This window comes from Cucumis sativus, chromosome 3 (genome assembly GCF_000004075.3).
Source record: "Cucumis sativus cultivar 9930 chromosome 3, Cucumber_9930_V3, whole genome shotgun sequence".
NCBI classification, from domain to species: Eukaryota; Viridiplantae; Streptophyta; class Magnoliopsida; order Cucurbitales; family Cucurbitaceae; genus Cucumis; species Cucumis sativus.
This window is the reverse complement of record NC_026657.2, coordinates 10,746,031-10,767,687: the sequence shown is the minus strand read 5'-3', so window position 1 is coordinate 10,767,687 and position 21,657 is coordinate 10,746,031. Positions and strand designations below refer to the sequence as shown.

General features: G+C 33.9%; 7 protein-coding genes across 13 annotated transcripts; all 7 read left to right on the top strand.

The window, feature by feature from the left end:
- The first annotated feature begins 41 nt into the window (after window positions 1-41).
- LOC116402729 (transcription termination factor MTERF6, chloroplastic/mitochondrial-like) lies at window positions 42-1,828 on the top strand. The gene has a single exon (XM_031882702.1). The coding sequence runs from the start codon at window positions 606-608 to the stop codon at window positions 1,698-1,700; it is 1,095 nt and encodes a 364-aa protein (XP_031738562.1). The 5' UTR covers window positions 42-605; the 3' UTR covers window positions 1,701-1,828.
- Window positions 1,829-4,999: 3,171 nt separating this feature from the next.
- On the top strand, window positions 5,000-8,247 carry LOC116402547 (transcription termination factor MTERF6, chloroplastic/mitochondrial-like). The gene is made up of 2 exons (XM_031882013.1): window positions 5,000-6,462; window positions 7,893-8,247. The coding sequence occupies exons 1-2, from the start codon at window positions 5,362-5,364 to the stop codon at window positions 7,992-7,994; spliced, it is 1,203 nt and encodes a 400-aa protein (XP_031737873.1). The 5' UTR covers window positions 5,000-5,361; the 3' UTR covers window positions 7,995-8,247.
- Window positions 8,248-9,716: 1,469 nt separating this feature from the next.
- Window positions 9,717-16,369, top strand: LOC101221507. Of its 4 annotated transcripts, none has more exons than XM_031882016.1 (2): window positions 9,717-9,914; window positions 14,940-16,369. In XM_031882016.1, the coding sequence occupies exon 2, from the start codon at window positions 15,109-15,111 to the stop codon at window positions 16,204-16,206; it is 1,098 nt and encodes a 365-aa protein (XP_031737876.1). In that variant the 5' UTR covers window positions 9,717-9,914; window positions 14,940-15,108; the 3' UTR covers window positions 16,207-16,369. The 4 variants fall into 4 exon arrangements, with proteins under 4 accessions (XP_031737876.1, XP_011651043.2, XP_031737875.1 ...); XM_011652741.2 differs by lacking the exon at window positions 9,717-9,914 and adding an exon at window positions 13,116-13,368; XM_031882015.1 differs by lacking the exon at window positions 9,717-9,914 and adding an exon at window positions 13,401-14,501.
- Window positions 9,913-12,594, top strand: LOC105434840 (transcription termination factor MTERF6, chloroplastic/mitochondrial-like). Of its 2 annotated transcripts, XM_031882014.1 has the most exons (3): window positions 9,913-11,046; window positions 12,226-12,280; window positions 12,359-12,594. In XM_031882014.1, exons 1-2 carry the CDS (start codon window positions 9,949-9,951, stop codon window positions 12,247-12,249), a joined length of 1,122 nt encoding a protein of 373 aa, XP_031737874.1. In that variant the 5' UTR covers window positions 9,913-9,948; the 3' UTR covers window positions 12,250-12,280; window positions 12,359-12,594. The 2 variants fall into 2 exon arrangements, with proteins under 2 accessions (XP_031737874.1, XP_011651042.1); XM_011652740.2 differs by lacking the exon at window positions 12,226-12,280 and having other exon boundaries at window positions 12,315-12,594.
- On the top strand, window positions 13,403-14,497 carry LOC105435087 (transcription termination factor MTERF6, chloroplastic/mitochondrial-like). Its single transcript, XM_011654459.2, has one exon. The coding sequence runs from the start codon at window positions 13,403-13,405 to the stop codon at window positions 14,495-14,497; it is 1,095 nt and encodes a 364-aa protein (XP_011652761.2).
- Window positions 16,370-18,312: 1,943 nt separating the features above from the next.
- On the top strand, window positions 18,313-21,455 carry LOC101221269 (transcription termination factor MTERF6, chloroplastic/mitochondrial). Of its 3 annotated transcripts, XR_968935.2 has the most exons (3): window positions 18,314-19,643; window positions 20,297-20,446; window positions 20,575-21,455. XR_968935.2 is itself a non-coding variant. In XM_011652737.2 (2 exons), exons 1-2 carry the CDS (start codon window positions 18,546-18,548, stop codon window positions 20,315-20,317), a joined length of 1,119 nt encoding a protein of 372 aa, XP_011651039.2. In that variant the 5' UTR covers window positions 18,313-18,545; the 3' UTR covers window positions 20,318-21,455. The 3 variants fall into 3 exon arrangements, 2 of the variants coding, with proteins under 2 accessions (XP_011651039.2, XP_011651040.2); XM_011652737.2 differs by having other exon boundaries at window positions 18,313-19,643; window positions 20,297-21,455; XM_011652738.2 differs by lacking the exon at window positions 20,297-20,446.
- Window positions 20,835-21,299, top strand: LOC116401671. Its single transcript, XM_031883146.1, has one exon. It carries the CDS (start codon window positions 20,835-20,837, stop codon window positions 21,297-21,299), a length of 465 nt encoding a protein of 154 aa, XP_031739006.1.
- Window positions 21,456-21,657: the final 202 nt, after the last annotated feature.

The following is a 21,657-nucleotide window of genomic DNA, read 5'->3' as shown; positions in this document are numbered from 1 at the left end:
GTTATAATAATTTTTAAGTTATAAATGTATTTATAAGTTATAATAATGAAATTATTGTATTTATTATCCTTATTTCCAAAAGTGAAGGTTATGTTATGATGTTTGTAGTTCATTGATTAATCTTTTGTTGGGGAGAATATTGAGATTTGTTGAAAAAACCAAAAATCCTAATTTTCTTAGGTAAATTTTGTGATTAATGTCAGTGCTATATCTACGAACAAAAATTATTTAACCCTAGATTTTAAAAAGGGGTTAATTTTGAAAATTAAAATCTTAGAAGAGGCTATTTTCGTCCATTTCCCTTCAAAAGCCCCAACCCCTTCTTTCTTTCCTTTTCCTAATCTCTTTGTTCTCTCGTACTATCCCACTCCGCCGATCGGTGATGCTCCGCCGGCCCCCATTTTTCTTCTCTCTTCTCTCTTCTCTCACAGCTTCATCCTCTTGTGAGGCATTTGTAGTTTCTCCCATTCTTCTCAACAAGGTACCAACACCTCACTCTTCCTTCTCTCTTCTCTCACACCTTCATCTTCTGTAGTTTCTCCCATTCTTCTTCTCAACAAGGAACCAACAGGTCTGGCTTCCTTCTCCTCCCAGTTCTTTCAGTCATGTCTAACTTGCTTCGCAGAATCCTTCTACTTAGATCTCCATCCTCAGTATTTTCTCATGGATTTTCCGAAAGTCCGTTGAAATCTCTCACATACTTTTCCGTCTCTTCTGAGATTGTATCATCTCCGAAGTCTGCTTCGTTGGCTTCTAATGCTGTTCGGCTCGAGAATAATCGGAAGGATGTAATTGCGTTACTTGCGAATCATGGATTCTCTGAATCACAAATCTCTGCCCTTGCCAAGAGGTTTCCTCCAATTTTTTCTGCGAAGCCCGAAAAAACCCTATTGCCCAAATTGTTATTTTTTCAATCTAAAGGTCTTTCTTCCCCAGAGATTGTCAGATTAGTATGTGCCTTTCCACGTGTTTTAACGAGAAGTTTAGACAAACGACTCATTCCTTCCTTTGAATACATTCAAGCCGTGCTTGGAAGTGAGAAGACTCTCGCTGCCATAAAACGCTCTGCGGATATTCTTTTTTGGGATTTTCAAATTTCAGTTGGTCCCAATATTGAAATTCTGAAACAAATTGGAGTGCCGGATTCAAATATTTTAAAATATCTTCATTACCAGCCTAGAGTGTTCTTGACAAATTCCATCCGATTCAAGGAGACTGTAGAGAGAGTTACGGAAATGGGATTTAACCCTCGAGGATTGCTGTTTGTTATTGCTGTTTTTGCTCTGCGATCAATGACCAAATCTACATGGGATAAGAAGGTTGAAGTTTATAGGAATTGGGGATTGTCTGAAGAAGAGATCCATTTAGCTTTTAGAAGGAATCCATGGTGTATGATAGCTTCTGAGGATAAGATTAATGGTGCAATGGATTTTTATGTCAACAAAATGGGATGCGATTCATCTTTCGCTGCTAGAAGACCAGTTTTACTTCAACTTAGTTTGAAGAAGAGGATTTTGCCTAGAGGCTATGTTTATCAAGTTTTGCTGTCAAAGGGTTTGATTAAGAAAACCGAGAATATTTGTTTGTTGTTTGAGTCTCCTGAAAAACGTTTCATAGAAAAATACATCAACCCGCATAAGGAGCAGATTCCTGGATTGTTGGAGTTGTATGAACAGAAATTAATGGATTCTAGGAGATGAACAGGTTCGATCTCTTTGAAATTTTAATATTAAACTGTCTTGTTAGTTGATATGTGTAGTAGATCGAGTTGGTATCTTGTTTGGTATCCCTATTTTTGTTAATCCTTAGTTTGTATCTTCTTTATGGCTTCTGCATTCGTATTGTGTTAACATAAATATAATTGTATGAGACTAGGATTTCAGTAAAAGGTAGGTTAGAAAGGAACAAATTTAGGAAGACCTTTATAAACTTCATTTTTAAAAACTAACAATCAAACCACTGCTCAATGGAATCATAATTCTTTATAACTTAATTTTTTTATTGAAATTTTTTTAAAATTCAACTTTTGTACTCCAAAAAAATTGTAAGAAATTGATGTGCTTAATAAATAAGCATAATTTTCGTAACTTAGAAATTAAAAAAAAAAAATGGTTGCTTAATTTCAAATTTATTGATTCATTAAAAATGTAAAAATGTTAATTTTAATCCTTGTATTTTGAAAAATACTCAAAATGGTCCTCTTGGCCATTGATTGTCCATTGGAAAGATCTTTCTTCTCTTACTTCATTGTTGATTCTTATTTGTGCTGGAATTTTCCATTTGACTCCTTTTTTTCCTCTTTTCTTTTTTCCAACTCAGCATCTTCAATTTTCTAGATTGTAATTTAAGTTCATGTGTTGGTTTAAAATCAAATCAGTATTCCACCAATTCTTATGTATGGAAATGATCAATACTCAAAGATCAAAATCATATCTGTTTTCAATATTAAATCGTTTCTCAATTGTTGCTTTTCTTTATTAACAACACCACCCTTGCCAAATGTATACTCATCAAAAGAACAAAAAACGAATGCTAAGAATGAAATCTTTATTGTTATTATTATTAGTTGAACATTTCTCAATGAATTGGGTAAACTCATATTCTCACTAATTAGCAAGAACAATTGCTACGAAAAGCTTCCTTGAATAATTAAGTACATCAATTAACTTTTAATGGAGCATAATTGTCCAAAATTATAGAAGTAGTTACTTTTTTTAAGGTTTAGTTTTTAAAAAAATTATAAACTTATGTAGGTTTCAAATTTAATTAGTCTCTTTCTTTCCTAACATCTTGAAGTTTTGAAAGATGTACCAAAATAATTTTGAAAATAAATATATGATATATTAATTAACTCAATTCATAGTTATATATAATAGTGTTACGTTGGTTAGTATAATCGTTAGGTTATGATAGTTCGTAAGCTATAATAGTTTGTATATAAACATCTATGAGTTTAACTTAATCAAATGAGATTTGAAAAGTTAGTACTGTAATTAATTATAAATTATGATAATAAAAAAAACGATATAATATTGTAATTAATTATAAATTATGATAATAAAAAAAAACGATATAATTTGAACTCTGGTCATGAAGTGGGCTACTAACCCATTCTTGCCACTTGAGGTTGGGTTTAGACACCTCAGAGCTAGCATCGTTTACTAGTTATTTTAAATTAAAAGATGTTCTAATTCTTATTTATAACATCATTGATTTCAAAATATTATGTCCCAATAAAAAAAAAAATCAAAGCTTAATATCACATGGTTAGATTTTCAAGCTAACCGAACGCGTGCTAAATATTATGTCCACATAGCCAAGTTAGCCTTTGAGAGGTTAGTGCACTAAGCACTATGTTGTCATAAATATTTAGAATGATTGAAAGGCAAGAAAATTTGGAAGAATGAGGGGGCTTGGCTTGACAGTTCTTGGAAATGTTACTTTGCATTCCAAGTAAGGGGTACAAATGGGTGTAGTCCCTTGCCAGAGTATTGCCATTTGCCAGGTTGCCAGGTTACCGGGTGTACAAATGATGAGGCAAGGTTGCCATGCTTGACTAGGTTATGCCAAGATTACAAATGATCCCTCTAAGAAGTATTTATAACCTTCCTAATTGACCTTGGGGCTTAGAAGGTCGGCCAAGAACCTATCTAGAACATACAAGGCGTTTTGGCCCTTTACAAATGACTCTAGAACATTTTGAACTTACCATGACACTTTTGACCAACACCATATCCATTTGGACCGTCATGGAAGCTTCTGGACGTGTCTGCACATGTCTAGCATGAGCGTGTGTCAACTCAAGGTTGACACAGTGCTTGGTGCACACATGGTGTTACATGTGTTGTGCTTGGACAAGCATGGGTGATCGTTTGGTAGGCGTGCTGAATGGTTGGTCGCCTGACCATATGCACGTGTGTCCACACAAAAATAACACTGGCAGATGCTTTACCCACATCTTTTTATGATTTGTCTACCTTTCTTTATGTCGATAGAGACCAAAACTCTTGTATTGACATGAATTTACGCCATCACCTTGTCGTTAAGACGTTTAAGAATAATAATAAATAATAACAAACCAATATTATGAATTTGAGGTTTTTGTTAAAAGATGTGAATGGGAGGAAGACACCATACTATTGTTGTGTATTATACTCCTTTCCACAAGTGAAGGCTATATGTCACGTGGTTTGGGAGTTGTTAGTTGATTATTCTTTTGATTGGGAGAATATCCACCCCTCTTCTGAGATTGTATCATCTCCTAAATCTGCTTCGTTGGCTTCTAATGATGTTAAGCTCGAGAATAATCGGAAGGCTGTAATTGCGTTACTTGCAAATCATGGATTCTCTCAATCACAAATCTGTGACCTTGTCAAGAGGTATCCTAAAATTCTTTCTGCGAACCCCGAGAGAACCCTATTGCCTAAATTGTTAATTACAAGATTATTTATCAGAATCGATGAAGCTTATAATCATTGTATGATAAGAATTTTAATATGACTTCTTTCCTAATTTTACAACATGCACATAATTTAATTATATTATATACAATCATTCAAAATAATTTTGTTCAATATGTGTATAATTACTCGCTAAAACACGATTTATAAGATTTGAGTTCGAGATCAAATTTTTGCACCAAAATTATAGTCACGTTAAAAGCTTAAAGAAAATGAAAGATAAGTCTTTGCAAAATAAAGTCACACAATTTTATTTATTTTATTTCCAGAATTTGTTCAAGTAAAATAGCTTAAAATGTACTGACAAATGTATTGCATCAAAGGGGTTAATTTTGAAAAGTGAACTATATTATTAATAATAGAGATGGATAAATCGGTCATTTTAGTTAAAATATTAATCAATTTAGGATATTTCTAAAAATATTGATAAATTTAAGCAAATTTGTAATATAATATACAATTTTAGGTCCTCTTATCTCAAAAAAAAGAAAACTATCTTCTTTCGTTTGTAAAGCCCTAACCCCTTTTCCGTCCCATATGTTTTTCAACTAGTTTTCAAAATAAAAAGAAAGAAAAGGAAAAACCTAATTTCGACGATTTCCTTTCAAAAGCCCTAACCCCCTTCGTTCATTCCTTGTCTTATTTTCTTTGTTCTCTTTGTCTCCCACTCCGCCGATGTCCGATGCTCCGCCGCCCCCCATTTCCCTTATCTGTTCTCCCATAGCTTCATTCTCTTGTGAGGCATTTGTGGTTTCTCCCATTCTTCTTCTCAACAAGGTACCAACACCTCACTCTTCCTTCTCTCTTCTCTCACACCTTCATCCTCTGTAGTTTCTCCCATTCTTCTTCTCAACAAGGAACCAACAGGTCTGGTTTCCTTCTCCTCCCAGTTCTTTCAGTAATGTCTAACTTGTTTTGCAGAATCCTTCTACTTAGATCTCCATCCTCTGTATTTTCTCACGGATTTTCCGAAAGTCCGTTTAAATCTCTCAGATACTTATCCACCTCTTCTGAGATTGCATCATCTCCGAAGTCTGCTTCGTTGGCTTCTAATGCTGTTCGGCTCGAGAATAGTCGGAAGGATGTAATTGCGTTACTTGCGAATCATGGATTCTCTGAATCACAAATCTCTGCCCTTGCCAAGAGGTTTCCTCCAATTCTTTCTGCGAAGCCCGAGAAAACCCTATTGCCCAAATTGTTATTTTTTCAATCTAAAGGTTTTTCTTCCCCAGAGATTGCCAGATTAGTATGTGCCTTTCCTCGTATTTTAACGAGAAGTTTAGACAAACGAATTATTCCTTCCTTTGACTACATTCAAGCCGTGCTTGGAAGTGAGGAGAAGACTTTTGCTGCCATAAAACACTATCCAGATATTCTCGGTTTGGATCTTCGAAATTCAGTTGGTCCCAATATTGAAATTTTGAAACAAATTGGAGTGCTGGAATCAAATATTTTAACTTTTCTTCAGTACCAGCCTCGAACGTTCTTGATAAATTCCATCCGATTCAAGGAGATTGTAGAGAGAGTTACGGAAATGGGATTCGACCCTCAACGATTGCAGTTTGTTGTTGCTGTTTTTGCTCTGCGATCAATGACCAAATCTACATGGGATAAGAAGGTTGAAGTTTATCGGAAATGGGGATTGTCTGAAGAAGATATCCGTTTAGCTTTTAGAAAGAATCCATGGTGTATGACATTTTCTGAGGATAAGATTGATGGTGCAATGGATTTTTTTGTCAATAAAATGGAATGCGAATCATCTTTCGCTGCTAGGAGACCAATTTTACTTGCACTTAGTTTGAAGAAGAGGCTTTTGCCTAGAGGCCATGTTTATCAAGTTTTGCTGTCAAAGGGTTTGATTAAGAAGTACGCCAATTTTTCTTTGTTTTTTAAGTCTTCTGAAAACTGTTTCATAGAAAAAATGATCAACCCTCACAAGGAGCAGGTTCCTGGATTGTTGGAGTTGTATAAACAGAAATTAACGGATTCTAAAGATGAACAGGTTTGAATTCCTTGAAACTTTTAGATTGAACTGTTTTGTTAGTTGATATGTGTAGTGACAACTAGAATTTATGGATTGACTTGGTATTTTGTTGGTATCCCTCTTTTTGTTCATCCTTAGTTTGCATCTTCTTTATGGCTTCTGCATTCGTATTGTGTTAACATAAATATAATTTTTTTGAGATCACATCCTTGTTTAATTTTATGCTTACAAGGGTGAACAACTTGTTTAGAAAAATTTTGACTTTAAACTTGGGTAAAAGGTTGATTACAAAACAAAGAATTTAGCTTTAGATATGTATGGACTGTCAGTAGACTTAATTTTCAAAAACTTCAAATCAAACTGATATCAATTGGATTATAATTCTTTATAACTTACTTTTGTTTTTGGAATTTTGGAAATAATTCTGTTCTTGTACTTCATAAAGATATAAATAATGGTAAGAAGTGGATAAATATTTATACATATGCTTAATTTTCAGATCTTAAAAACCTAAAAGAAAATGGTTGCCTAACTTTGCCTTATTCAATTTGATGACACATTGATAGGCTAAAAATATTGTTTTTAAAATTTGCATTATTTAATTTATTAAAAGAACATGTAGAACAAACTCAAACAATCATAAAATGTGATTAAGGGTCTGCCCCTTTGGCAAAATAAATTCTTTCATTTTAATAAAAAGGTGTGAATTTGAAAATATTATAATAAGATTTAGGATTTTTTTTAAAAAAATGGTTAAACAATTGAAAACATTTAGAAATAGAGTAAAATTTTTAGCTTGTGTATTTATCTTCCTATATTTATAAATAAAGATAAGTTATTTATTTGCTTATTTATTGAACTATTTGGAAGATTCAAGTTGGCCATTGAAACAAAATGAGCTTCCAACATTATTGATATCAAGTTCTTGCTCATTCTTCCAACATTATAACGATGATCAAGTATCATTAAGTGTTACCTTTAATTCAAGTCAATTTCAAGCATAGTTTTGTACTTGGTGGTGGGTTTGTATGGATGGATGCTCCCTTTGTTCATGATTTTTTTTTTTAGTTTTTCCTCCAGATTCTTGTCCATGCTTAAAATATTTATTACTTTAAAACATGAGTAAAAGATGTACAAATTGGATTTGGGTGATTTACTCAGAGTGAATTTTGGGAGATTTTTTTTCAACATTTGAGTTTACTCTTCTTTTTGGTGTATTTAGTTTTGATTTTTTTTTTCTAATTTGGGTTTATGAACTATATAATTTGTAAATTTATCATGGCTTCAAGAACAGGTTGGTTGAATTTTTTTTTCCTTTGCTTCTTGAGAATACTATTCTAAGTTCCCCCAAACAATAAGGTTGCTCATCATTTACAGAAAATTGCTAATTAAAACAACACTAAACTCTTCATCATCTCTTCTAACTTCTCCTCTTCAAATTATTTAAGCATTGGAACCTGCAAGCCGATGAAACATTGATGAAGGTTGTTTGTTTCTATTCTACCACGTTGCTTCACAAATGTACCAAAGCAAAACTCACCCTCTTTTAAGATATCCCAGCAAAGTTCTTAATGATGAAGACCAACACACACAGAAGAGAAGAAATGAAATGAGATTATTGAACTTATAAACTCAGGCAACCATTTGATCTCTGGTTCTAAAGCTGAGTTGATGTCTATTAGTATTATCCTCATAAAAACCATACTCACACCCAGTTGATGATTAAGGCAATAGCCATGCATTAAAATGAGAATGAAGAACAAACAGAGATATTGTTATACATCGAAAGACTTACATGTATCATGATCCAACGTTATCCTTGAAAAACAACTATATACAACACATGAGTTTTTTTTTTTTCAAACTAAACTTCAAAATTCAAACATCTAAGTTGTTTGTTGATTTTGATTAACGAAATCTCACTACAAAGCATGATGAAAAAACTGGCATTCAATGATCTAAATTGTTCATTTATTTGGCAATATACTCACTCAATTATACATTATTTGATTGTAAAATGGCAACAATATTCACCTAATGACTACGGAACTACTACAAAAGGGTAAAATTTAATGAAAAGGGTCTTCATCTCTCAAGTCTATTTCCCTCCAATTGTCTAACTAGTGCTTGTACTTGAAATGCCAATTTTTTTCCACTTGAATTGCATCTTAAAAACCATCTAAGGAGGAAAAGTATCATCTTATCTTGATAATCAATTCCCCACAAATTAACATTACTAATGAACCTTGTGGTAACCCATTGAGGGAAACTGTTGCCTCTCAACTGACCATAGTTGCTTCCATCTTGGCTGCTTCATCGACCCAAACTATGAGAACCAAACCGTCCCCTAGGAGCATCTGACTGGTAACTACCTCTCCCTCTTTCCCTTCCTATTCATGGCACCACCAACAAATGCATCAAGAACCATCCATGTGAGCCAATCCAAACAAATAATCAAAAGTGAGGGCCTCCGAGACCTAATAAATACACATCATTAGGTAGAAATCTACCAAAAATTTTAAATTATTGCTCAATTTTAGCTACAGTAACAACCTGCAAGTTTCTAAAATAGACAGATTTTGAAAAATCGACCAACCATCTTCACCATTTGCTTATGCGATGTTAGTCGGCAATTAGGTTTGATGGAGCTGAACGATACCTTCTTTAAAATATGACAGAGAAAGTCGTGGGCGACGACGTTCCAGTGAGGAAGGTTAAGCCAAAGAGAGACATAACAAGCTAGGCCAAAACCTCCAATGTCGCTAAACATTGTGTGGTAGATGTCGAGTTGCTTGGCTACGTAGTCCAAATAAGAAAGATATCGAAGATGATACAAAGTGGGAGACGACCATGACAACGAACTGTGAGAGCTTAAATGGCTTCTATGAAAGAGAAATTGATTTCGAAAAGGAAGAAGCTTGAAAAAGGCGAAGAATGAGGTGATAAGGAACGACATGGTTTTTAAAGGCCGGTGGAAGACCATTGGAAGAGTTCGAGAAAGGAATTTCAAGAAAACGAATTAAAGAATGAAAAATGAAGAAAAAGGAAATTTTGTGAAAATGAGGAAAAATGGAATACCAGAGGGAGGGATGAGAGAAAAATGAAATATTTTTAGAAAGTGGAAAAACAGAAGGAGAAAGAGAAGAGAGGGTTCATAAATTGATTTTAGGATATTTTTTAACTTGAGGGTAATATAGACTTTTTCCAACCAATTTGTCCTAAAACACATCTTTTTTTTAATTCATCTCAAAACTCTTTACATCCTTCAAAATTATCCTATTTTTTGATCATTCGCCAACCCTAACTCCCTCCCTTTCTTACCTACTATTCTTCTGATTTCTCCGTCTCCCATTGTTACCGGCGGCCGCATTACCTCTCCGACTCGCGCCGCCCATTTTCCTTCATAGCTTCATCCTCTTTTGAGGCATTTGTAGTTTCTCACATTCCTCTTCTCAAGAAGGAACCAACAGGTCAGTCTTCCTTCTCCTCGCAGTTCTTGCTGTCATGTATAACTTGTTTCGCAGAATCCTTATACTTAGATCTCCATCCTCAGTCTTTACTCACGGATTTTCTGAAAGTCCGTTGAAATCTCTCAGATTCTTATCCACCTCTTCTGAGATTGTATCATCTCCGAAATCTGCTTCGTTGCCTTCTAATGTTGTACAGCTCAAGAACAATCGGAAGGCTGTAATTGCGTTTTTTGAGAATCATGGATTCTCTGAATTACAAATTTCTGACATTGTTAAGAAGATCCCTCTAATTCTTTCTGCGAACCCCGAGACCCTATTTCCCATATTTTTGTTTTTTAAATCTAAAGGTCTTTCTTCCTCAGCGATTACCAAATTAGTATGCTCTGCTCCTCAAGTTTTAAAACGAAGTTTAAACCAAGAAATTATTCCAGTCTTTGATTACATTCAAGCCGTCCTTGGAACTGTGGAGAAGACTGTCACTACTATAAAACGCTTTCCGCGTATTCTCGGTTGGGATCTTCGAATCTCAGTTGATCCCAATATTGAACTTCTGAAACAATTTGGGGTGCCGGATTCAAATATTTCAACTTTTCTTCAGCGGCATCCTAAATTGTTCTCGACAAGTCCCATCCGATTCAAGGAGATTGTAGAGAGAGTTACGGAAATGGGATTCAACCCTCAACGATTGCTGTTTGTTGTTGCTGTTTCTGCTATGCAATCAATAACCAAATCTACATGGAATAAGAAGGTTGAAGTTTATAGGAAATGGGGATTGTCTGAAGAAGAGCTCAGTTTAGCTTTTAGAAAGAATCCATTGTGTATAACGTTTTCTGAGGATAAGATTAATGGCGGAATGGATTTTTTTGTCAACAAAATTGGATGCGAACCATCTTTCGTTGCTAGAAGAACACTTTTAATTTCACTTAGTTTGAAGAAGAGGCTTTTCCCTAGAGGCTTTGTTTATCAAGTTTTGCTGTCAAAGGGTTTGATTAGAAAACACGAGTATCTTTTTTTGTTGTTTGAGTCTCCTGAAAAGCGTTTCATAGAAAAAATCATCAACCCTCATAAGGAGCAGATTCCTGGATTGTTGAAGATGTATAAACAGAAATTAATGGATTCTAAAGATGAACAGGTTCCAATTCCTTGAAACTTTAATATCTAACTGTTTTGTTAGTTGCCATGTGTAGTGACAACTAGAATTTATGGATTGACTTGGTATCTTGCTCGTATCCCTCTTTTCGTTCATCCTTAGTTTGTATCTTCTTTATGGCTTCTTCATTTGTATTGTGTTAACATAGACATAATTTTTTTTTAAGATCACATCCTTGTTTAATTTACCCTTACAAGGTGAACTAACAAATTTAGCTTATATGTAAGTTTGAAGACTTCATTTTTAAAAACAAATCGTTATCAAATGGATTATAGTTCTTTATAACTTAATTTTGGTTTTGGAATTTTGATAAAAAAAATTAACTCTTGTTTGTAGGGATCTTTTCGAATATAGAAACAAAATATTTACTTTGCACACAACAATTTATATAAAAAAACACATCGAACAAACTCAAACAATCATAGGATGTGATTAAGGGTCTACCCCTTTGGCTAAAACAAATTCTTTCATTTTTATAAAAAAAATTGAAAATGCAATGTATAGACTATCCCCAGACTTCTCAACCACATTAGGAGCTGCAAACAGTCAAATATCAAGGAGAAAGCGAACTAAAAACAAAAAATTGCTAATTAAAACAACACTAAACTCTACATCATCTCTTCAAATTACTTAAACATTGGAACCTGCAGCCAATGAAACATTGATCAAGGTTGTTGGTTTCTATTCTACAAGCAAAACTCACCCTCTTTAAGATATCCCTGCAAAGTTCTTAATGTTGAAAACCAACCCTTACAGAAGAAAATAGAAATGAAATGAGATTATTGGACTTATAAACTCAGAAAACCATTTGATCTCTCTGGTTCTAAGTTGAGTAGATGTCTACTTTTATTATCCTCATAACACCCAGTTGTAATACTTCGACAGGAATCGATGAAGCAGAAGAAAATATGATTGAGTTTCCTTCCATGATCATGTGTATAACGTTGTGTACTTTGTTTTTAGGTAGCAATCCAAAACAAATCAAAATTGCAGAGGTATCATCCTCACCTTCCAGCTTCATATAAATGGCTGGATTTAAAAAATAAACAACAAAAATCAACAAAGAATAATTTTTTTTTAAAATAGTAGCAAATAATTGTTAAAATGGCTGGATTTTTGCTTCCCCAAGACAAAGAATATTGAAATGAATTTTTTTCATAGATATTCCTGAGACTACAGCAATGAGGAAGCCATTGAAATAGGAGAAAAATGAGAGGTGAGTTTGATTTTTTCTTTTTTCACCCTTGTAGCTTCATATCCCTTCCTGAATCAGTTCAATCGAAGAGTTTAGCAGCCGTCCAAGTTGTCAAGCTACAACTCAGTTTCTGCCGTCATCGACAAAGTCTCCATCTTAGCAGCTGTTGGGTTGCATCGAGTTTGATCCGTGCTCGCCGTTGTCTGAACCACAACTGAGTCGTCTTCGTGCATGGTGTTCTTCGCTAGTCACAACCCTCCTTCACTAAGAAGAATTGCACGCAATGGAGAGTGACAAAGGAATGGCTGCACATTTGGAGTTCTAAAAAATTAAAGGCCAGTTTGGATTTCTCATACACTCATAAAAACAAATCAAAAGTCTTTTTCCATTAGACTTTTTTTTCCAACTCAGCATCTGACTTCTTAGACTTGAATTTAAATTCGGGTATTTTTAAATAATAAATGGGTGTAAAATCAAATGAATTTTCGACCCATCCTTATCTAAGAAAAGGATCACTCCTTTCACCAAAACAAGGATTTGATTTCAATGTTAAATTGTTTTTTACACTTTCATCAAACGTGCACTCACTAATTAACAATAACAATTGTTGTGAAAGGTTTCTTGAAAAGTTTACATTGATTAAGTTTTAATGAAGCATAATTATCCAAAATTAAGGATTGAAGTATCTTTTTTTAGGTTTAATTTAAAAAAAATTCTAAACTTTGTTAGGTTTTAAATTTGTTTAAATATATTTTTAAAATAACAAAATAAATTAAAATAGTTATAAATTATATAGCAAAATTTTTGAATTTTATCGCAATGGAGAATTTTATAGAAACATATCATTAACGATTTATAAACTTTTGATTTTGCGGAATTTAAAATAAAAAAGGTTAATTTTGAAAAGTGGAAACTTAAAAGAGGGTACTTTCGACCATTTCCCTTTATAAACCCTAACCCCCTGCCTTTCTTCTGATTTCTCCGACTCCTACTCTTACCGGCGGCCGCATGACCTCTCCGGCTCGCGCAGCCATTTTCCTTCATAGCTTCATCCTCGTTTGAGGCATTTGTAGTTTCTCTCATTCTTCTTCTCTAGAAGGAAACAACAGGTCAGTCTTGCTTCTCCTCCTACTTCTTACACTCATGTATAACTTGTTTCGCAGAATCATTCTACTTAGATCTCCATCCTCAGTCTTTTCTCACGGATTTTCCGAATGTCCGTTGAAATCTCTCAGATACTTATCCACTTCTTCTGAGATTGTATCGTCTCCGAAATCTGCTTCGTTGCCTTCTAATGTTGTTCAGCTCATGAACAATCGGAAGGCAATAATTGCGTTTTTTGAGAATCATGGATTCTCTGAATCACAAATCTCTGACTTTGTTAAGAAGGTCCCTTTAATGCTCTCCGAGAACCCCGAGACCCTGTTTCCCATATTGTTGTTTTTTCAATCTAAAGGTCTTTCTTCCTCAGCGATAACCAAATTAGTATGTTCAGTTCCTCAAGTTTTAAAACGAAGTTTAAACCAAGAAATTATTCCAGTCTTTGATTACATTCAAGCCGTGCTTGGAACTGTGGAGAAGACTGTCACTACCATAAAACGCTTTCCGCGTATTCTTGGTTGGAATCTTCGAATTTCAGTTGGTCCTAATATTGAAATTCTGAAACAACTTGGAGTGCCAGATTCAAATATTTCAACTTATCTTCAGCGGCAGCCTAAAATGTTCTTCACAAGTTCCATACAATTCAAGGAGATTATAGAGAGAGTTATGGAAATGGGATTCAGCCCTCAACGATTGCAGTTTCTTGTTGCTGTTTTTGCTCTGCGATCATTGACCAAATCTTCATGGGATAAGAAGCTTGAAGTTTATAGGAAATGGGGATTGTCTGAAGAAGATTTCAGAATAGCTTTTAGAAGGAATCCTATGTGTATTACGTTTTCTGAGGATAAGACCAATAGTGTAATGGATTTTTTTGTCAACAAAATTGGATGCCAATCATCTTTCGTCGCTAGAAAACCAGTTTTAATTTCACTTAGTTTGAAGAAGAGGATTTTTCCTAGAGGCTATGTTTATCAAGTTTTGTTGTCAAAGGGTTTGATTAAAAAGCACAAGAAGATTATTTTGTTGTTTGAGTCTCCTGAAAAGCGTTTCATAGAAAAATTCATCAACCCTCATAAGGAGCAGATTCCTGGATTGTTGGAGTTGTATGAACAGAAATTAATGGATTCTAGAAAATGAAGAGGTTCCAGTTCCTTGAAAATTTAATATTTACCTGTTTTGTTAGTTGATTTTTGTAGTGACAGCTAAAATCTATACATTGGCTTGGTATTCCTCTTTTTGTTCATCTTTAGTTTGTACTTTCTTTATGGCTTCTGCATTTTTATTTTGTTAAAATAAATATAATTTTTTTGAGGTTACATCTTTTTTAATTTAGGGTTTTTTTTCAAAAACAGAAAAAATGACCAATTATTTATCCAAAATTCATTACACTATATTTTCGACAATTTCCCTCTAGAATTTATGCTTCCAAGGGTGAACAATTTTTAACAAAGAAAATTATTTTACCAAGGGGCTAATTTTGGAAAGTGAAAGCTTCGAAGAGGCTTTTTCGACCTTTTCCCTTCAAAAACCCCAACTCCTTCATTTCTTCCCTTTTCTTATTTTCTTTGTTCTCTCGTAGACGCCGATGCACCGCTGATCGCCGATGCTTCGCTGCCGTTCGTTTTTCTTCTCTGTTCTCTCACAGCTTCATCCTCTTGTGACGCATTTGTAGTTTCTCCCATTCCCATTCTTCTTCTCAAGAAAGAACCAACAGGTCTGTCTTCCTTCTCCTCGCAGTTTTTACAGACATGTCTAACTTGTTTCGCAGAATCCTTCTACTTAGATCTCCATCGTCAGTCTTTGCTCACGGTTTTTCCGAAAGTTCGTTGAGATCTCTTAGATACTTATCGACCTCTTCTGAGATTGTATCATCTCCGAAATCTGCTTCGTTGCCTTCTAATGCTGTTCAGCTCAATAATAAAGGGAAGGCTGTAATTGATTTACTTGCGAATCATGGATTCTCTGAATCACAAATCTCTTACCTTGCCGAGAGGTATCCTCCAATTCTTTCTTTCAACCCCGAGAAAAACCTGTTGCCCAAATTGTTGTTTTTTCAATCTAAAGCTCATTCTTCCTCAGAGATTTTCGAAATATTACGTTCAGATCCTTGGGTTTTATCAAATAGTTTAAACAAACGAATTATTCCAGCCTTTGATTACCTTCAAGCCGTGCTTGGAAGTGAGGAGAAGACTCTCGCTACCATAAAACAGTTTGCGCGTATTCTCGGATTGGATCTTCGAAATGCAGTTGGTCCCAATATTGAAATTCTGAAACAAATTGGAGTGCCGGATTCAAATATTTTAAAATATCTTCAGTACCAGCCTAGAGTGTTCATGACAAATTCCATCCAATTCAAGGAGACTGTAGAGAGAGTTAAGGAAATGGGATTCAACACTCAACAATGGCAGTTTGTTGATGCTGTTTTTTGTCTGCGATCAATGACCAAATCTACATGGGATAAAAAGGTTGAAGCTTATAGGAAATGGGGATTGTCTGAAGAAGAGATCCGTTCAGCTTTTAGAAAGCATCCACGGTGTATGACATTTTCTGAGGATAAGATTAATGGTGCAATGGATTTTTTTATCAATAAAATGGAATACGAATCATCTTTCGCTGCTAGAAGACCAATTTTACTTCAACTTAGTTTGAAGAAGAGGCTTTTGCCTAGAGGCCATGTTTATGAAGTTTTGCTGTCAAAGGGTTTGATTAAAAAGCACCAGAATCTTCCTTTCTTGTTGAAGTCTCCTGAAAAGCATTTCATAGAAAAATACATCAACCCGCATAAGGAGCAGATTCCTGGGTTGTTGGAGTTGTATGAAGAGAAATTAATGGATTCTAAGAGATGAACAGGTTCGATGTCCTTGAAATTTTAATATCAAACTGCATTGTTAGTTGATATGTGTAGTAGATTGTGTTGGTATCCCTATTTTTGTTCATCCTTGGTTTGCATCTTCTTTATGGCTTCTGCATTCGTATTGTGTTAACATAAATATAATTTGTTTGAGATCACATCCTTGTTTAATTTTATGCTTACAAGGGTGAACAAATTTTTTAAGAAATTTTTTACCTAAAGTTAAACTTAGGTAGAAAGGTTGACTACCAAACTAGAAATTCAGTTTATTGACCTCATTCTTAAAAACAACACGTCTAAATTATTTTTAAAAATAGTAAAATAAAATAAAATATTTACCAATCAACAAATGATGGAATTTGTTATAGTTTATAAATATTTTTTATAATTATCAAGAAAATCAAACAATTACTAAAAAAATCTTATAATTTTTTTTGAAGGTGTTCACTTTAGCTATATATTAACTTTTTATAACATTTCTTCAATGGAAGAAAAAATTCACATCAAACCAAATAACTCACAATGGGTCTTAAAATTTTAAGTAACTTCTTTTAATTTAAAAATGGAAAAGTATACTCACTTTGGTCATTGTGCCCAAACAATTTACTATTTACTTGCCGAACATTTGAATATTTAATCTTTCCTAACTTGGAACTTTAAAATTTACAACAACTCTAATTTACTTATAGCAATTTTTTTCTAGGATTAAAATTGTCAATAAATATTTTAAAAGTTATTAATCTAACCCCTTGGTTTATGGAGAAATGCTCTTATTCTCTCTTGTTGAATGTGCTTAGATAACTATTTGAAGTCGTAAGTTGATCGGTTCATGGACTTAGCCCTCGAGCTTAACTATATTAGATATTGTTTGGTATAAATTAAGCCTATTTATAGTTTCATTGAACATTTTCCCAAATAATAATAGTGGATTTGACCAAATGATTTTATTCAATCAAAGGGTGGTAATGGACATTCAATTTTGAATTGGAATATATGTCCATTTTTAATGAGTTTGAAATTTAATTATTTGTAATTTTGTCGTTAATTTAATAAATTACATGACAATTATTTAAACAAAGGGACCGATGTTTAGGAGTGATTTTCAAAGTTTTACATGAATGACCGTTTATTAAGAACAAAATAATTCGTCTACAAATAAAAAGACATCTAACCATCAAACTTGAATATCCATATCATTCGACTTGAATTAATATAATAGGAAAGTAGGAAGACAAAACTTGATTAACAAAGTTACCTGTTACTCCGTAGTCTTTTTTTATAACTTCATATCTCATTCTCAAACATTTGCAATAAAATAAATAAAGAGTTATTTTTAAATCAAATATCATTTTTTATAACTTTTAATCTAACTCAATCAATTAATATATATATATATTCTTAGCCTAAAATAGTCCAAATTGAACTATGACGCCTAAACTAAATAGGAAAAATGTAAATTACAAAAATTATTTATGAACTCTTGTGTGTTTTGATATAAAAATGTAGCTACCATTTCAAAATTAATAACATTTGGGTTTGGGCTTCTTTATAACTGTTTCTATTCTATCATTCTCCTACAAATTCCTTAAAAGTTTGTATGAAATTAAAACTTAATAATTTTGGGGCCATAACCTCCAGAAAAAAAATAAGTTTGAATATATACATATATACTCGTACTTACTTTTAAATAAATGATACTTCTAAATAAGCGAAAAAGAATGGAAGAAATAAAATTATTAATGAATTAATTATATTTGGAGTTAGATGATCGTTATGATTAGTATAATAGTAATTCAGTCACCTTCGTGCTTGTTATTTGCTAACCACAACCCACGTTCACTATTATTATAAACATCACTTTGTGATTTTTAGAACATTCCTACCCTCACTAATTAGTAAGAACAATCGTTGCGAAAGGTTGTACTTTAATGAAGTTTTAATGAAGCATTATTATCCAAAGTTAAAGATTGAAGTATTATTTTTTAGGTTTAGTTTCCAAAATTTTTGAACTTTTGTAGGTTACAAATTTATTTCCTAACTTTTTTATTTTGCGGAATTAAAAAAAAAAAAAAAGTTAGTTTTGAAAAGTGGAAACTTGCAAGAGGGTATTGTCGACCATTTCCCTTCAAAAACCCTAACTCCCTTTCTTTCTTCCGTTTCTTTTGATTTCTCCGTCTCCCATCTTTACCGGCGGTCGCATGACCTCTCCGGTTCGCGCCGGTCATTTTCCTTCATAGCTTCATCCTCGTTTGAGGAATTTCTAGTTTCTCTAATTCTTCTTCTCTAGAAGGAGCCAACAGGTCAGTCTTCCTTCTCCTCGTACTTCTTACACTCATGTATAACTTGTTTCGCAGAATCATTCTACCTGGATCTCCATCCTCAGTCTTTACTCACGGATTTTCCGAAAGTCCGTTGAAATCTCTCAGATTCTTATCCACCTCTTCTGAGATTGTATCATCTCCGAAATCTGCTTCGTTGGCTTCTAATGTTGTTCAGCTCAAGAACAATCGGAAGGCTATAATTGCGTTTTTTGAGAATCATGGATTCTCTGAATCACAAATCTCTGACCTTATTAAGAAGGTCCCCCTAATTCTTTCTGCGAACCCCGAGATCCTATTTCCCATATTGTTGTTTTTTAAATCTAAAGGTCTTTCTTCCCCAGCGATTACCAAATTAGTATGTTTTGCTCCTCAAATTTTAAAACGAAGTTTAAACCAAGAAATTATTCCATTCTTTGATTACATTCAAGCCGTGCTTGGAACTGTGGAGAAGACTGTCGCTACCATAAAACGCTTTCCGCGTATTCTCGGTTGGAATCTTCGAATTTCAGTTGGTCCCAATATTGAAATTCTGAAACAATTTGGAGTTCCGGATTCAAATATTTCAACTTATCTTCAGCGGCAGCCTAAAGTGTTCTCGACAAGTTCCATCCGATTCAAGGAGATTGTAGAGAGAGTTACGGAAATGGGATTCAACCCTCAACGATTGCAGTTTATTGTTGCTGTTCATGCTCTGCGATCATTAACCAAATCTTCATGGGATAAGAAGCTTGAAGTTTATAGGAAATGGGGATTGTCTGAAGAAGAGTTCTATTTAGCTTTTAGAAAGTATCCATGGTGTATGGCACTTTCTGAGGATAAGATTAATGATACAATGGATTTTTTTATCAACAAAATGGGACGTGAATCATCTCTGGTTGCTAGAAGACCAAGTTTACTTTCATATAGTTTGAAGAAGAGGCTTTTTCCTAGAGGCTATGTTTATCAAGTTTTGCTGTCAAAGGGTTTGATTAAAAAGGAAAAGAATCTTGATTTGTTGTTTGAGCCTCCTGAAAAGCGTTTCATAGAAAAATACATCAACGCTCATAAGGAGCAGGTTCCTGGATTGTTGGAGTTGTATGAACAGAAGCTAATGAATTTAGAAGATGAACAGGTTCGATCTCCTTGAAATTTTAATATTAAACTGTTTTGTTAGTTGATATGTGTAGTGACAACTGAAATTTATGGATTGAGTTGGTGTCTTGTTCGTATCCCTCTTTTTGTTCATCCTTATTCCTTACTTTGTATCTTTTTTTCTTTAAGGCTTCTGCATTTGTTTTGTGTTAAAATAAATATAATTTTTTTAAAATCACATCCTTTTTTAATTTAGGAGTTTTTTTCAAAAATACAAAAATTGATTATATTTAATGTTATATTTTTTACAATTTCCCTTACAAAGGTGAGCAAATTTTTACTGAGGGGCTAATTTAGAAAAGAGGCTATTTTCGACCTTTTCCCTTCGAAAACCCTAACCCCTTCTTTCCTTCCTTTTTCTTATTTTCTTTGTTCTCTCTGTTTCCCACTCCGCCGATCGCCGATGCTACGCCGCCGCCTTTTTTCTTATCTGTTCTCTCATAGCTTCATCCTCTTGTGAGGCATTTGTAGTTTCTCCCTTTCTTCTTCTCAACAAGGAACCAACTGGCCTGTCTTCCTTCTCCTCCCACTTCTTACATTCATGTCTAACTTGTTTCGCACAATCTTTCTACTTAGATCTCCGTCCTCAGTTTTTTCTCACGGATTTTCTGAAAATCCGTTGAAATCTCTCAGATACTTATCGAACTCTTCTGAGATTGTATCATCTCTGAAAACTGCTTCGTTGGCAAATACTGCTCAGCTCGAGAATAATGGGAAGGCTGTAATTGGGTTACTTGCGAGTCATGGATTCTCTGAATCACAAATCTCTGACCTTGCCAAGAGGTATCCTTCACTTTTTTCTGCGAACCCCGATAAAACCATATTGCCCAAATTGTTATTTTTTCAATCTAAAGGTCTTTCTTCCCCAGAGATTGTCAAATTTGTATGCTCAGTTCCTCGTGTTTTAGCAGGCAGTTTAAACAAACGAATTATTCCAGCCTTTGATTACATTCAAGCCGTGCTTGGAAGTGAGGAGAAGACTCTCGCTGCCATAAAACGCTCTGCGGATATTCTCGGTTGGGATCTTCAAATTTCAGTTGGTCCCAATATTGAAATTCTGAAACAAACTGGAGTTCCGGATTCAAATATTTCAAGTTATCTTCAGCAGCAGCCTAAAATGTTCTTGACAAGTTCCATCCGATTCAAGGAGGCTGTAGAGAGAGTTACGGAAATGGGATTCAACCCTCAACAAATGCAGTTTGTTGTTGCTGTTTTTTGTCTGAGAGCAATGACCAAATCTACATTGGATAAGAAGGTTGAAGTTTATAGGAAATGGGGATTGTCTGAAGAAGAGATCCGTTTAGCTTTTAAAAAGAATCCATGGTGTATGATGATTTCTGAGGATAAGATTAATGGTGCAATGGATTATTTTGTCAACAAAATTGGATGCCAATCATCTTACGTTGCTAGAAGACCAGGTTTAACTTTATATAGTTTGAAGAAGAGGCTTTTGCCTAGAGGCTATATTTATCAAGTTTTGCTGTCAAAGGGTTTGATTAAAAAACACGAGTATCTTTCTTCGTTGTTTAATTCTTCTGAAAACCGTTTCATAAAAAAATTCATCAACCCACATAAGGAGCAGATTCCTGGACTTTTGGAGTTGTATAAAGAGAGATTAATGGATTCTAGAAGATGAACAGGTTCGATATCCTTCAAATTTTAATATTTTACAATTTATGGATTGACTTTGTAACTTGTTCATATCTCTCTTTTTGTTCATCCTTAGTTTGTATCTTCTCTATGGCTTCTGCATTTGTATTGTGTTACAATAAATATAATTTTTTTGAGATCACATCCTTGTTTAATTTATGCTTACAAGGGTGAAGAATTTTTTTAGAAATATTTTGGCTTAAGTTAAACTTAGGTAAAAAGGATGACTGCCAAATTAGATATTTAGTTTTAGAGGTGCAAGTACAGTTCATTGACCTTATTTCTTAAAACAAAAAATCAAACGTAAAATAAGTTCAAATTTTGAAATTTACCACAACTCTAAT

What these genes read in the sequence shown, in the direction of transcription:
- LOC101221507 (XM_031882016.1), top strand. Translation starts at nt 15,109, where the DNA reads ATGTCTAACTTGTTTCGCAGAATCCTTCTACTTAGATCTCCATCGTCA.
- LOC116402729 (XM_031882702.1), top strand. Translation starts at nt 606, where the DNA reads ATGTCTAACTTGCTTCGCAGAATCCTTCTACTTAGATCTCCATCCTCA.
- LOC105434840 (XM_031882014.1), top strand. Translation starts at nt 9,949, where the DNA reads ATGTATAACTTGTTTCGCAGAATCCTTATACTTAGATCTCCATCCTCA. An exon ending in TGGATTCTAAAGATGAACAG is followed by an intron (nt 11,047 to 12,225) that starts GTTCCAATTCCT and finishes TTTTTTTCATAG; the next exon opens with ATATTCCTGAGACTACAGCA.
- LOC116402547 (XM_031882013.1), top strand. Translation starts at nt 5,362, where the DNA reads ATGTCTAACTTGTTTTGCAGAATCCTTCTACTTAGATCTCCATCCTCT. An exon ending in CGGATTCTAAAGATGAACAG is followed by an intron (nt 6,463 to 7,892) that starts GTTTGAATTCCT and finishes AAATTATTTAAG; the next exon opens with CATTGGAACCTGCAAGCCGA.
- LOC101221269 (XM_011652737.2), top strand. Translation starts at nt 18,546, where the DNA reads ATGTATAACTTGTTTCGCAGAATCATTCTACCTGGATCTCCATCCTCA. An exon ending in TGAATTTAGAAGATGAACAG is followed by an intron (nt 19,644 to 20,296) that starts GTTCGATCTCCT and finishes GAAATCTCTCAG; the next exon opens with ATACTTATCGAACTCTTCTG.
- LOC116401671 (XM_031883146.1), top strand. Translation starts at nt 20,835, where the DNA reads ATGGGATTCAACCCTCAACAAATGCAGTTTGTTGTTGCTGTTTTTTGT.
- LOC105435087 (XM_011654459.2), top strand. Translation starts at nt 13,403, where the DNA reads ATGTATAACTTGTTTCGCAGAATCATTCTACTTAGATCTCCATCCTCA.